Source organism: Myotis yumanensis, unplaced genomic scaffold, assembly GCF_028538775.1.
Source record: "Myotis yumanensis isolate MYYU_CA2020_CCGP unplaced genomic scaffold, mMyoYum1.0.hap1 SCAF_2, whole genome shotgun sequence".
Taxonomy (NCBI): domain Eukaryota; kingdom Metazoa; phylum Chordata; class Mammalia; order Chiroptera; family Vespertilionidae; genus Myotis; species Myotis yumanensis.
This window is the reverse complement of record NW_027223753.1, coordinates 161,614,316-161,630,037: the sequence shown is the minus strand read 5'-3', so window position 1 is coordinate 161,630,037 and position 15,722 is coordinate 161,614,316. Positions and strand designations below refer to the sequence as shown.

The window sequence follows — 15,722 nt, the reverse complement described above, 5'->3', positions numbered from 1 at the left end:
GGGCCATCACCCACAATCCGAGAACTCAGGGTATTCACATGGCTTTTCTGCATCCTGAAATGGCTGGGGGTGGTTTCTAGCTGGCCTACAGAGAAAACAGAACCGATAAAATACTGTTTTGACTTGTGTTTCGTCTGCTCCAGAAACTGGAGTGGGATATTTTCTCCTTGGAGATTATCTTTGGGAAGTTCCTGATGTTGGACCCTCAACTCCTGGGTATGGAGGAGTTTACTGCCTTCGTTTTGGTGGGTCTCGTTGATCTCCTGCTTATTTATGACGACTTCTTATAAACACAGGAGGCCAAGGCATCTTCTCAGAGATAGGAGCACAGCCACAGATTCCACAGAAGCTTTTGAGACAGCTGTGCTCCTTGGTGTCTGATAAGACAGGCTCCCAAGTGTACTCCTGGCACCCGGACCCCTTCCTGTCCCCTGGACCATACCACGATCCCGCATGCTTCTTCAACTCTCCAGCTTCAGAACTGTGACCCAACCCTGCACTGAACCCACAGCCAGGTCAAGGGGATTAGATGCTTGGGAACTGGTGAAGGCTAAATGGTTTGTGTCAGAAAAAAACTGGAGAAGATGTGGGCCAGGGGTTGGCTAGGTTAGCACAGGGAATGACAGCTCTTCCCATGGAGGCTTTTAGGAATGTCACAGCCCCACTGCTGCTTATGGAGAAGTTATGGCATTAGGGACAAGGGGAACTCGCTGTCTGAGAAAGGTACCATGTGTGCAAAACCCCCATATACTGAAGCTGCCTCAACATGACAATGGTGAGTCTATGTGGACATGTGTGTGCATGTGGGCATACATGTGATGCATAGGTATATATATGGCATCCGTTAGTCACATAAAGTTATTTCTAAGTCGACTGCTCTTTTACCACTCCTTGTGGGCTTGGAAAATGCCAACTTATTTTTAATAACATAAGCCACACATTTATAGGAAGGAAAATCTGCTGTAAAAAGAAATGATGGGATGCATTTCAAAACAAAAAATAAAGGACCTTCAGATCATCTGTTGTAGATTTTCGGTCACTGCGCCCACCACTTGTGGAGAGTTAAGAGCTGGCTGTGCTTTCTGCTTCCTACTTTCCGGCCCATCGCAGGCCTGCTGGCCCCTCCAGACGAAGCCAGCTCTGGGGGAGGGAGGGAGCCCATCCAGGAGTGTGGGTAGTATTTCCCAGGCCAACCTGCTCCTCCATAAACTCTGTCCCCGCACCCAGAAAACAAGCTGATGAAATCACAGATTGCCCGGCTCTTCTCTGCAGGGTGTGCTGAGGTTTCTCCCGGTCTCATCACAGAACACGGATAGGGAACAGGGGATGGCATTTCCAGGACATGCCACCCCATGTTCCAGAGATGCCCACTCTCCTACTGCAGGAAAGAGGGGTTCTCTCACAGAGTCCCCTGGCCAATCTCACCTGAATGGCCCTGCCCACCATGGTCCTGGACATTCAGCTCTTTATGGCCATTTCCATTCTGTCTTCTTATTAAAGTAGGGCTTTCCTGCAGCAGGGCCTGTCTCTAGTGTTTAAGTCTATCCCTCACCTGGACTCTGGACAAAGGTAACTGAAATCAAAATAACCCTCCCCCCACCACAGTCCTGATCTGTCCTCCAGCATAGCGAGGTGGCCGTGTCCTGGCCATGCAGGTCGAGGGGCTTTCCATGGAGGTATCTCTCTCCAGCTTCGTCACACCCTACTTCCAGCTACCACCTCCCTCTGGACGAATGCTGCTATTCCCTGGGCCCGGCAGGGGCGCTCCAGCCTGGGTGTCCTGGTTGGCGCCAAAGCATCAAATAAATCTTTGGGATTTATTCCATTCATGAATAGGGGAGGAGAGGAAAGCCAGTGATCCTCACCAGCAGATCTCTGGCTTTTGTTTTGTCCCCCCCACCCCCATGATGTTCTTGTATACTTTTTTTTTTAAATTTAAATATTAGGAGGCTTTTGGAAATTTTTACAATGCAGTCTTGATAACTTTTAATTTTTCTGTTCAGAAATATGACTGTATTGGATTTCATTGCATGTTAAGCAATTTTACTATGAGATGAACTATCAATAAAAAATTAGTTAATGTTTTAGGAACAGTTTCCTGCCTGGTACAATTAAGTTCTTGAATATTCACTTCTTTCAATTAGTCAATTTTAAATTACTCTGAAATAAAGCTTATTTTTATTATTATTTTTTAACTTTACTTGTCCTAGGTTATGGACAGTAAATGACACTAATTAAATTTCTGCTATTAGTCTTTGAGTAACTTTATACTAGCTATATACAGAGAGGCAAAAACACAAATTATTTACCTTTCTATATTAGGCCTAATATATTGATTTTTAATTATAGTCCCTCAGATGCTTGAAGGAAACCTCTCTTTATTTTCTTCCAGAGTAACTTCCAGGCCACACTTAGAGAATTTTCAATTTAAAAAAATCTTTGTCTTTCTTTTACACCAAGCAACCTACAGGGCTGCTGCTTTTGTATACTTTCTTTTGAAGCACCCTCCAAAAGAGTCCTTGTAGGTGATGTCACATGGGGACTTGAGAAAGAAATACTTAAGAAGTCGCCCATTGGTTTACGGTAGGGGGGTGGGGAACATCTGGCCTGCGGGCCATATAAGGCTCCCATAATCATTTTGTCTGGCCTTGCCAAGGTATTAGGGGTAAGTTAATTAAATGTTTGACCAAAAATAGCAGGCTAATTTTTAAGTTGATAATTTTGTATGGCCTGTGAATGATGTTATAAATATCCAAATGGGTTTTGGCAGAAAAAAAGGCTCCCCACCCTGGCTAAGGGAAACTGGGATTCAGACAGACGAAGGTACAAAAACGTTTGTCATCTTCTGCCCGATCACATTGCTCTTCTCAGATGAATAGAGGTGAGGAATCCAGGGGTGTGGCAGTAAGAGCTGCAATGATAACCCCATCATACCACCCCCTGCATTACAGCACACAAAGCCCTTTTACTGTCCAACAAGCCCGGAGCTCCCCACTCATGGCCCAGCTCCACCTCCCACCCAAAGCCTTCCCAACACCCCACTGCAGTGCTCAGGTACCATCCCCACTTCCCACAGTTCCTTTGTCTTTCTGTCATGTGTGAGACATGCCCATTAGATGGTTCTGGATGGAATGGCTCATCTCACACTTGCTTTTATTTTCCTGTAGCACCTTGCAGAGTATCTGCCAAATGAGAGTGCTCACCGCAGCCTGCTGAAGGGAACTGCCAGTAGCTGGCAAGATGCTTAGGAGAGCTAACTCATCTCAGGGAGAACTCCTAGGGTTCATGCAGGAAGCCCCCTGGAGAGCACATTCCCTATGGAGGCAAAGCTTCACCCCTCCCCCACCCCGGAAGCAGGACTGGGAGCACTAGGAGGCGGGGAGACGCTGGTTACCTCTTACTATTGTTCCTCAGTTTGGCTGGTGTTTTGGGGAGCTGGATGGGCTCCTTTAAAGCTCCTTTCAGGTGAATGATCCTTTCTTGAATCACCTCCCGTATGTTCTTGATCCACTCCTGCTTGGTTTCTATGTTGGAGGCCTGGAGTGCCACAGGGAGAGAGAGTCAGCACCCATCTCCCTCCGTCCTGCCCAAGCAGTGCTCAGCCCGCCTCTTGCAGCCCTCCTCCTGCAGGCCCTCCTCTTGCAGGCCACATCCATTATGTTTGACACCGAATGTTTGAGGGGCTTATTTCTCCTTTTATTCTCAGGACTCTTTAGTCCCAGGGCCATGCTGCTCCAACGAGAGCAGGGCTGCTCCAACTAGAGCAGGGCTATGACCTCAAGATGCAATGGAGACGGGTGCAGGGTGATTTCTAAGTATTTATGACCTGCAAGGTGTTGACCAATACTGCTATCTGCCCTGGGCCTGGGGCAGTACCTGGAAGTCCCCTGGGCCAAGGATGAACACTTCAGTGACTCGGGAGGTCTGGGAGCACTGGGAGAGGCAGCAAGTGGGCACCTGAAGGCAGTGGTTAACAACCAACAGGAACAGGTAATGCTCAGGACGTTCAGCACCCAGGATGGCCACGCGGGCTGTGGGGGCTGCAAATCGGTCCTGGGTTCTTAGCCTGGAAACCTGCTCATTGGAGGCGTCGCCCCCTCCCACGAATCCCATTTGTCTCTGTGGAACTTGTTCAGGTCATTCTGTCTCACGACAGGCAGCAGCTGTGCTGGCAATTCAGCGACGGGCACTGCCAGGTGAGCACATGGCTGGTGGGGGCCCACGGGCAGCACCTCTTCCCAGTGAGACCAACATTTCCAAGAACCCTGACTCAGTGCCCTGTGTGCGTGCCCTGCCGAGCTGACATGACTCATGGCCATCGTCTGGGAGAAGGCCCTTTGTTATCATTCCTCTCGATCAGCATTGTCCCCATGCTCTACAACTCACTAGAGCTTCTAGAGTGCATGTTCCCAGGAAGGGCCCATGCCTTACACATACTGCCCTGCACAGCACTGAGCAGAATACCTTACATCAGTGGTTCTCAACCTTCTGGCCCTTTAAATACAGTTCCTCATGTTGTGACCCAACCATAAAATTATTTTCGTTGCTACTTCATAACTGTAATGTTGCTACTGTTATGAATCGTCATGTAAATATCTGATATGCAGGATGGTCTTAGGCGACCCCTGTGAAAGGGTCGTTCGACCACCAAATGGGTCGCGACCCTCAGGTTGAGAACAGCTGCCTTACATGGACAAGGTTCTCAGGATAAAATGTTAAATGAATGTGGAGCAAATCAAGGTGACTTTTGTCAAAGGGTCACCTGTTGCCCTGGACACTTGAAGGGGACACAGGACAGAACATCCTTAGTGGGCCCGGTTTAGGAAGCCCAGGAGGCCACGCCCTGCCTTCTTCACTCTATGCTCCTACGGGTGCATGGACTAGGAGACCACTCGTCTTTGAGGTGTTGAGTCTACTTTCAGGACAGAATTTGCTTCTCAACCCCCATGTGATGCTGCCCTTCTCCAGGCAGACCTGTAGTCAGCTGGCCTCACTGTAGGTTTAAGAAGCCCACATCCCTCCTACCCCAACCCTGGTCTTGAGCCCAGCAGAGGGCGGTACTCACTTTCAGCACGGTTTTATTGTCGGAGGATGGGGTGCGCCCAGACCACAAGGCGAATTTGCAGGGGTCCCCCTCTACGTGCTCCGTCACACCCAGCTCTGAGGTCTATAGACAGGAAATGCCTGTGAGAGGCGGGGAGGGGAGGGCAGTGGGGAAACTCAGGGCTGGGGTGGGAAAGGCAACAAAGAGGAGAGGGCCGAGGAAGGGGCTTCTGTCAATCAAACTCAAATAGACTGGGCGTTTTGTTCATCTACCTGGAAAGAAAGGACCTACAGGCTTGCGCCTGATTAGCAGGTAGCGGAGAGGGAAGGTGAAGAGGGAGGCGATGAAAGCAACAGGAAGAAGAACCGTGGACTGTAAAATGCAGAGGTGGGAGTCGGAGGGAGAGCTTTTCAAATAGGAGGCACTTTCATTTGTCCAGGATGACCCTGGTGTGGCGCCGGGGGAGAGATGAGCAAGGGTTCGAGATCCCTTCCTGCCCCAGGGCTCTATGACAACAGGGAGCCTTGTTGTTCCCCACCTACCAGTAGCTTGTTCTTGTAAACATATTTCGTGTGTCCTGAAGAGTCTTTGATCTCCTTGCTAAAAACCAAGGAGATCTCAAAGAGGAACAAGTGCCGCTCCCGCCCCTTCCGGATCAGAGACTTGGGGTCCCACACTTGGAAGGCGTCCTGGAGGATCAGCTCCCCCTGCACGTCCAGGTTCTCGTCGAACCCTGAAAAACACCCATTTCACCCTGCAGAGTTTCTCTAGCGCCACGTTCAGGGTGCCATGCTCCACCCTCACGGAGAAAGGCTTCCCTGGCTGTGAGCCCTCAGCTCCACTGCGCTTTCTCTCTCTCACTGGTTGCCGAGACACCTGAGCACTTGAGTAGACAGCTCTTCAGAACTGTAATCAGACCCCCCTCTGCACCAGCTCTCCCACACGTAACCAGGATTTGGGGAATCTCCTGAAAAGCTCCTGTGCAACCTCCCACAGCTCCGCTGTTGCCTGGGAACTCCTGCAAGGGTGAACCCACAGCTCCTGCCTCCACAGCTCCCACTGCCCCGCCTCGAGCTCAGAGTGGGGCTGAGCACACGCACTGCCCAATCGGGTGCCCTTGACTCCACTTGACTTGGTGTGACTCTAGTCCTCATAGTCTATTCCTAGGACTATTGCCTTTGACTGCTCTTATACAGGGTGGTGCATAATCCTTCAGAAATTTGTATTTATACCACTTTAAATCTTTAACAGAGATCCTGAAACTTTACTGTGTATACAGATCACCCAGACAGCTTGTGAGAACACAGATTGCTGCCCACCACTCACCCCTCAAAAGGGTGGGATTCAGTAGGTGTGGGGGGAGCCCATGAATTTGCACTTTGGATAAACTCACAGGTGCTGTGGGTGCTGGTCCACAGACCATACTTGGAGTAGCTAGATCCAGAGTACAGGTCGGGGAAAGGCTAGAGGAGAAGGGGACACTCCAGGATCAGGGGAGGTGCAAACACAAAAGAAAGGGGTGGAGAAACTGTGACAATAGGAATATATTCAGATGGCTAGTGCTTAGTCTGGAGAAGGTAACCAGGGCTCCTTTGCATGTAGAAATGGGGCTCCCTTGCTAAAGGTGACCTAGAAGTATTGAGACCAGACCAAGTGTTTTAGATGGCAGGGGTTGGGGGGGTGATGGGGGAGAAGGAGCCCACAGGTTTACATATATACAACAAAGTATGCTTTCTCCTTCCACACCTGTTTGCCAGCCCTGACTGGGATGAATCGACTCATCTAAGAACTTCCACCCCAATCTGGCTGCTCTGCCCATCTGTTTTGCAGTGTTAAGAGCACTTTATTGGAGCCTCACTCTGCCAGGTTTCTGGATCCCAAGACAAGACATGGTTCCAGGGGACTGAATGTACGTTGGTGAAGTCCTACCAGGTTTACCTGGCTGGACTTTTTCCATCAGCTAGGAATGGTGTAAGTGTAGCTGCACACCAATGTGAATGTACTTAATGTCACTGAACTGTACACTTAAAATTGGTTATAATGGTAAACCTTAGGTTATGTATCTTTTACTACAATAAAAAAAGAAGGGCATTGGGCTGAAGACAGTGTGTGTGTGTATGTGTGTGTGTGTGTGTGTGTGTGTGTTCATGCCTGCAGGATTTCTACTTATTCTTCTGACAAATGCAATGCAGCCCGGGGCCAGCAGATGGGATTGTCAGATGAGAAAACTGTGCTTGAGGGGAATGGAGATGAATAGGACTGCTGTGGGTCAGGGCTGTAGCCCGCCTGCAGTAAAGGTGATGGCCTGTCTTAGACTATCTCATAGGCAGCAAGCCATCCACATACCTGAAATGGCTCAGGCTGGTCCTACCTGGAGGCAGGTGTTAGCTGAGCTGGACCCCGTGGAGCTCCTTGCACACCGCCCGAGGACCTAGGCAACAACTTGCCATTCCTCCTCTCTTCCGGCCTTGCCCCTGGCCTGACTTCATGCCTCTTCCCTCCCATGATACAAGCTCTCTGGTCTTAAGAAAGGAGGGGCTCCCCCGGGAGGCCGAGAGGACAGCTACCTTCCAGCATGCTGACATGCATGGCGTCATTGGCTTTCTTCGGGACACTGAGCATCACCTCCAGGCCATCCTTGAGCTCCCCCTTCCCTTCTTCACAGCAAGTTAAAAGTTCCTGGGGGGAAAGTCCAAACGCAATTAGAACCATCTCCCCCAGCTTCCCCACCCTCTCAGCACCACACCCATTCAGGCAATTACACACAGAGTCAGTCTCTACAATGGCTCCCTCTAGCTATAAGGAAAGTGCGGTGAGGTAGGATGGGATTAGCTCCAAAGAATTTAACCACAGTATTTTCCCCCAAATGAGCTCCCTCAGCTCAATCTCATCCAAACTAACTCAATTCAACCCAAATGGTAGGGTGTTCTCTGACACTTGACTGCCCTCCTGGAGAAGAGAATGCCCCTTGCAAAGCACAGGAACAGCGGTGCAGTCTTGTGGAATCATGAAGAGAAGACAAGGGTATGCAAAGATCGCTCAGCATTCATTTATCGCCTGCACTTGCGTGTACACACCTCTACTGCCTGAATGCTGACTCCCATCGTGCTGGGAGCAACCTGGGGCTGCAGACATCATAGGTTTATGGCATTTCAGGGTTATAAAAGATTTTTAGATCCTATGGCTCAGGAGTTCCTAACCTGAGGCCAACAGATGGGATTCCGTACTAGTCCTTTCATTGTCAGATGAGGAAACTGATTAAGGGGAATAGAGATTCTCCCCAGGTTACAGAATTCATTGGAGGTAAAGTGATGCAGGGGATTGAATCCAGGTTTCTTAAATCCAAGTCCAGTGGTGCATCCACCACGCCAACCCTGACTCCTCCATGTCCTCCACCACACTGAGACTTCCCTCCTCACTGGAAACTAGGTCATTACCATCTCTATAAAAGATATAGAGTATTTGGTTGATGGAGAAAAGCTAATTTCCAACTATCCTAGGAATCATAAAGACCATTTGCAATGATTTTGGCCAAATCAGAAAAATGCTGGCTTTGATTTTTCTTATCAGGCTTATTGTATCTTGCTCACTTTGACCCCGGAAGGAAATAGTTAAGCAACAGATCTGCATTCCATACCGTCTCCTTGGGGAGTTGAGGGTGGGGGGAGGCAGGGGATAGGTGGATGGGTGGGGATGCACTTTCAGGAAAGAAAGAAGTTGAGCAGATCAAGCCTTGTAAACATGTGAACTACAGAATTTCTAGCAAATAAATGAATGACGCTTGCTCTGGAATGCCTTTAGTAGAATAGATGTGGCCTATTGATCCAGGACATCTTATGGTAAATATACCTGGAATCTGGGGCTCTATGGGCATGGCTCCCTGGAAAGTATCATGTAAGCTATGCAACTATTTAAGTAAAAGGTGGGTACACTTCATGACCAAAATGGCTCTCTTCAGGGTAGGTGATATAATACATCATTTGGAAACCTTGTATGTTGATCCAGGCCCCAGCACATCCTGACGCTGCCAGAAGGAACTTCGAACTGCTGGCAGTCCCAGACTTCTCTCTCTTTTACCTCTGCCCTAAGATTATTTGTATCCTTGGAACTTCAACCATGCACCACTTAACTATGGGGATACGTTCAGAGAAATGTGTGATTAGGGGATTTTGTCATTGTGTGAATAACAAAGAGTGCACTTACAGAAATCTGGATGGGCTAGCCTATTGCTCCTAGGCTACAAGCCTGTGAAGCATGTCACTATATAAAACGATATGAGACTAAATCAAGCACAAGAGAAAATGCTGCAATCAAGAGAAGAGGTAAACATGATGTATATGAACCTGCTGCCAGGATAACACAGATACCATTTTGCAGGAAACTTTTTTTAGAAGTGTAAAGAGTACACTCTAAAATAATAAAAGAATAGTAAATGCACGAACGAGTAAGAGTCATTTATTATCATTACCAGGTGTTATGTACTGTACATAACTGTATGTGCTGTACTTTTATACAACTGGCAGTGCAGAAGGCTTGTTCACACCAGCATCACCACAGCACATGCACAATGCGTTGTGCTACCACATTATGATGGCTACACATCGCTAGGTGTTGGGAATTTTTTCAGCTCCATTATAATCTCATGGGACCACTGTTATATATGCCGTCTATTGCTGGTCAAAGTGCACTTGGTAAGATATCCAATTAGTGAGCATCTGGTATGAAAATCCAATCCTTTGTGTTATCTTGGACACATTCTACATGAAGAAGGGAGCTTTGAGTGCCCACAGAAGAGGTGAACTGCCCAGAGCACATGTTTGGGAGGTAGAAGGGACCACTTCTCAGCTCTGTCCTTGGTACCATTCAGTATAATGGCATCATTGTTCATAAAGTTGGTTTTCTTCCCCCAACCTGAACTTCTCTGACTCTCCCCACCACTTTCCTTATTCTAACCCGCCCACCCTTGTTTTCACACATCATCAAAAGGAACTTCTAGGCAGAAACATAAGAGAGAAATAAGAAATTTACTTCAGTTCACAACAGAAAACACCAATTAGTTTAACTCCCAAAGCAGTTTGGCAAACCTACTAATCACCCAGCAGAGCCAATAAGTTCTACTCAGATCCTGGCGATAGTTTATGATAAGGAGAAGGCTCCACATTTAATTTACACCCCAAAGGACAGTTGCAGCAGATTTGCACAGAGAATATTGAACATTCAAACTGATATATAGTTTTTACTTTCACGTAACACCTAAAGTGAGGAACCCCAGAGGATACTGATAATTAAATATCAATTTATTTGGAATAAAACTGACTTTAATGAGAAAATAAATCCCATGTTATTTATTTATAGGAAAAGCTCAGCAAACTATTTTTCTTTTACTTGGCAGGCATTATGCTACCAGCACATTTGAAAGAGGCCAAAATTATCTTAAATGTTTTTTCCAATAACTCTACCACTTCTCCACAACCAAATTCCCATGACTTTATTTTTTCCCATCTCAGTTACGTACACAGTCATGTCTTCCTAAAACATTCAAGACAGAATGAAAATCCAGAGCCCACCCTCCATCTGCCTAAAGCCAGACACAGGACAGCCATCCATTCCCCACTTCCTCCCTGTCACAGAATTAATCCCCGGAACCTCAGCCTTATGGGTTTAAAAGGGAGAGGTGAAAAGCTGTCTTTCTCTTAGAACTGCATCTTAACTGATTTAAGACACTGTCAGTGTCGATGGGGGAGTTAACCCCCGCAACCCCCAATTCCTGAAAAGGCTTGGGGATACTTAAAACAACAACAACACAAAAATAAATTTAAAAAACCTTTTGGCATAAGGAAAACCATTCTGTGGGAGAGGAAAAAGGGAGGAGAATTACACACAGAAATCTGGACTAAGGAGAAACTACCGTGAGTAACCGCAGAACTCAACACTAACTCTCTGGCAGTCAGAGGACCAGAGGACCTAAAGGTAGAAAGCACTCCAGTCTTTCAGGAGAGAACTGCCCCGCCCCTTGCAAGCCCCACCCTGAAATCTTATGAGAAATTCTGGGTCTTCATATTAGAAACTCCAAAACATAAAGAGGAGGACAGCTTCAACAGCAGTTCTGCCCAAACAGCCGAGATGTCCTGCCCATTGCTATTTCTGACACTAGTCCTCGGCAAAGGCCATGGACAAGATGCTGAGTGTAATTCTTTAGGTCATCTCTGCAGAGTCGGATGACTAGGGCGCCTGGGAGCAGCAGCCCATAGTCTCTTCTTGGAGACAGGAAGGAGGTTTGGAGGAGGAGGCTGCAGGGGAAGGACGGTGCATGGCCCTGCCCTGGCCCCTTGCGGGAAGAGAGGTCCAAGGCCCAGGCTCACTGCTGCCCCCACTCTGCTCATCCTGGAACCACACGTGCTGAGCCCGGGAGACCACAGACCTGACTGGTGGGCATACTCTCTAACACGAGTAGAAACCCAGATTGGAAACTAGGCTGGTTTTCAGGGCTAGTGCAGCCAGAATATGTGAGATTCTGCAAGCAGCAGCTGAACTGCTAAACATGAGCTGATTTTCATTACATTTTCTCCGGAACTATACCACTTATAACATGCCCTCTCACTATCCTTTGCATTTGAGGAGCAACCGGCAAAATATTCAAACTTAGGGAAAACTGCACTTACACATCTTAAGAATTCGGATAGACAGTCATTATATAACTGCCTATGATATCAATTTCCCTGGCTTTCTTGTGGGGAAATGTCATATTTTCAGATTGTCAGCATATCCTTCTCTGAGAAGCAGCAGCCCAAACTACTTAGTAGTTTACATCATTTTATTTGACTTTCAAAGAAAAGATTTTGGAGGAAACCCTAATCTCTTGGTTGGCTCCAGGAGAACCTCTAATATATGGGATCCTACAGACACCGATTGTCATTGTGGTTTGAATAGGCACTCTTTGATCAACTACTTTCCCTCAAAAACCTTTAGTCTGACAAACCAGAGATTACGGCAATGGCAAGTACTGCCCTGGGTCTCCATGCCCACGCAGACTGGCACTGCCTCTAAGACCCTGGCCCCTGATCCTGTCGGAAGCAGGGGCCACGAGGGGGAATCTGCCCCAGGAGGCAGGGACAGGGGAGGCTTTACCTACCAGTCAGTGGCTGGGGTGGCAATCACTCAAAGTGATGCAGTGGTGGGTAGGTGGGAAAACAGTCACCCCTGTTCCTACTCCCAGTTCCCCTCTTTCCCCCAGTGAATGAGCATCTGGAATTTGAAGGGATGGGACATGCAGACTGGAGCCAGCGATGCAAGCACGGGCTCATCGCTCAAGTTCTGGTCTGGGCAGAGGAAAGGCCTTCAGGTGGAAGCTCTCCCATCCTTGACAAAGCGGGAGCCCCCTGGGCCTGGCAGGGGGTAGGGGGAGACACCGAGGGCAGGGGAGGTACCTTCAGGAGCAGTTGGTACTTGGTGATCCTCTGGACGGGCTTGATCAGGTAGGAAGAGATGGAGTTGGCCAGACCGTGCCGCTGCTGTATCTCCTACAGGATGGAAACGAGCACCATCAGACACGGAGGGGCATGTGCATGTGTGCTCTGGGCAGGAGGCAGGTGGGGTAATAACAGAGGCGAAAGGAGAAAAGGTAGGCAATTATGAGAAACTTCTTTGATGGGGAAAGGGGATGAGAGATTAAGGTGCATGTAGAAATAGAAACCAAGAGGAGAGATGGCAAAAGGGGAGAAACTTTAGGGAAAGAAGGCAGATTGGTGAAACAAACGGAACTTAAGAAATGCAGACAAAGGTAGAGGAAGTGATGAGGTAAATAACAGGGGGAAGGGTAAAGGAGAGGGGAAGAAGTGGAAGTGAAGGAAATAAACTCAGAATGGATGACATGAGAGGGGGATGAAAGGAAGGTGAGAATGAAGGGAAGGCAGAGTGAGCTCTGGTTTCTGTTCTGACGGCTCCTGAGTCTTTGTCGGCCTGCGGTCTCCCTCTTAGAACTGCACAGGACAGATCTCACTTCCCATTCTCCCTCTCTTCAGATTTCACACATCCCACCCTAGAATCACCATTTTTCCTTATAACCTGTTCACTCTGATCAATGGTAGGGACGCCCCTCATTCTTCAGGTCTGCTGAGGTGGAAACCATGGGATCATTTCCAGCGTTTCCCTCTGTGATCCCTGACCCCTGGGGAGGATGATCTTCCCTGGCCACACTGCCCACATCATTCATGCCCAGGCTGTGACCATGGCTCCCAGCTGTTCATGCCTCTAGTTCTCACGTTAGTCCTCTCTCTCTCCTACCTCCAAAAGGATCTATTCCCCAAGGTCTAGGTGCTATGAAAATTAGAGAAGGGTGAATTTTAGTCCCTTCCCTGAAGAACCTCTATTCTAGCTAGCTGATAAGACACACACACACATGAAAGAGAGAGCAACCGAGGATGACAGAAAGACTTCTCACTGGTTACTGCCAGGAAGACCAGAAAGGAGGCCCTGCCCCCAGGAGTGATTTCACAGATAACGCCTTCACTGGGGCTTAGAGGACAGGGAGGGGTGGTGAAGTGGGAAGTTGGAGGAATGATACTCAACAAACAGGAAATATATAAAGCCACATGCACAGGAAATAAGTGTTATGTATTTAGATGACAGTGAGGACTATGCCTGAGCGGTACAGAGGGTGCACACCTAGGTTCTAGAAAAAGTGAAAAATACAGTTAGATAAGCAAGATGCTTTTAGGGCATTGATGAGGTTGGGCTAGAATAAAGCATTAGGATTTGATGGTGAGCGTCTCAATGTAAAGTACTGTGGACATTACATGGACGGAAACTATGGTGGAAGCAATGCTTCAGAAAGAGTAATTGAAGCCTATGAGCAACACAGGGGGTGGAGGTTGGGAAAGAGAGACAGGGAGACTGAGTTTACTGCACAAGCCTTAGTGCAAACATAAAGTTACCACATGATCCAGCAATTCCACGCCTCGGTATACAGGGTAGGCAAAAGTAGGCTTACAGTTGTCAGTACTCAAAACACAGAGTTTATCCTTGTGTTACTATTTATTATTGTATTATTTTCCATATGGACAACTATTACTATGAACAACCTACTTTTGCCCCACCCTATATACCCAAGATAAATGAGAACATATGTCCACACAAAAACTTGTATGCAATGTTTACAGCAGTATTATTAATAATATTGAAAAGGAGGGTACAATCCAAATGTCAACCAATTGATGAATGGAGAAACGGAATGTGGTGTATCTGTACAATGCAATACTACTCGGCCGTAAAAAGGAATGAAGTACTAAGACATGCTACAACGTGGATGAACCTTGAAAACATCATGGCATGTGAAAATAGTCAGTCACAACAGAACACATATTATCTGATCCACTTTTATGAAATATCCAAATAGGCAAGTTTAAAGAGATAAAAACAGGTCATTGGTTGCTTAGGCCTGGGGGGGGGGGGGGTGACTGCTTTTTGGGATGATATAAAAATTCTAACACTGACTGTGGGGATGGTTGCACACACCTGTGAGTATACTAAAGCCATGATATATATTTATGCCTATTTATACCTATATCTCCAGGTGTGTAACATGGGGGCTTGCCATAGTTAAGATTAGTGAAAACACAGTGTTGGGAGGAATAAAAGAAACACTGAAAGTTAGGGCCTGCTATGTGGCCATAGAGGAGGGTGAAGAAGAGGGAATGATAAAAATAAATTATTCCATTTCCTGCCAATTACCCCAGAAAGTAGCAATGTGCTCACTCATTTGCCTCTTCCCTACAGGTGTGTAGTCATAGCAGGACTTGTTCAAGGATGATGGGCAAAACAGCTGGCAGCCTGACTCTCCTTGGGCAAATGAACATTGTGAGTTAATCTGGGGCCTCAGCAGACAGCACGGGCAATAATGTACCTGACAGTCCTCCCTCTCTGACAAGACACCCAGCTCTGGGAAGGCTGCCTGTGGAGCAGCGAGGAAGGGGCTGCCTCACATCTGGAGTAGAAAATTCTGGATCATGTGAATGTGGGAGCCTTTCCAGGACTTCAATTTTCTGTGCTCTCTTTACAATAATGGGTGCTAAGAGACCGCCTTTATTAAGGGTTTATCTCTTTTATAGAATGAGGGCCTAAAGCAGATGGTTTCTACCTGTGGAACTTAGGGAAACCCTTCTGATGGATTGGGAAAAAAGTTGCAAAAATGATGCTTTCCAGAAAGTGTTGGGAACAATCAGGAGAGTTTACTGCTCTCCCTCCCCACCTCCAGGACCAGCTCTGGGAACTCCCACAGACTGGAGTTCTGGCTTCCATTGGCCTTTCCAGCTAAGGTAGAGGCTAATTAGGAACTAACTGGGAAATGGAGGATAGGGTACAAGATTTGGGGAATGACTTATTAGACAAAGTCCAGAAACTGGCTAGAAACAGGAAAATGAGGAATGTAGGACTAAAGGAAAATACAGTTTAGCACCAGACTCTGTGATGTGTACAAAGTGAAGCAGGCAAACCATTAGTTAACCTCAAGGGCTCACAGTTGGGGGAGGTGTGAGTAATGGAAAGGCACATGGTTAACCTGCCAAAAGGCAAATCATTACAAATATAATACGAGAGACACAAAATATCATGTACACATAGAGGAACGGAAGGATTCCTGCAGAAAGCAACATGTGACCTTGAAAGTAAAGGAAGAATTCTG

General features: G+C 47.4%; 1 protein-coding gene across 26 annotated transcripts in view; it reads right to left on the bottom strand.

Annotated features, from left to right (window-relative positions):
• KALRN (kalirin RhoGEF kinase) overlaps positions 1 to 15,722 on the bottom strand; it is a 635,703-nt gene that overhangs the window by 197,143 nt on the left and 422,838 nt on the right. For all 26 annotated transcript variants that reach the window (XM_070406353.1, XM_070406356.1, XM_070406366.1 and 23 more), the window contains exons 28-32: positions 12,472 to 12,564; positions 7,612 to 7,723; positions 5,587 to 5,777; positions 5,066 to 5,167; positions 3,395 to 3,537 (exon numbers count right to left, since the gene is read on the bottom strand). In XM_070406353.1, the coding sequence (XP_070262454.1) occupies positions 3,395 to 3,537; positions 5,066 to 5,167; positions 5,587 to 5,777; positions 7,612 to 7,723; positions 12,472 to 12,564 (641 nt within the window). The remainder of the gene's footprint in view (positions 1 to 3,394; positions 3,538 to 5,065; positions 5,168 to 5,586; positions 5,778 to 7,611; positions 7,724 to 12,471; positions 12,565 to 15,722) is intronic.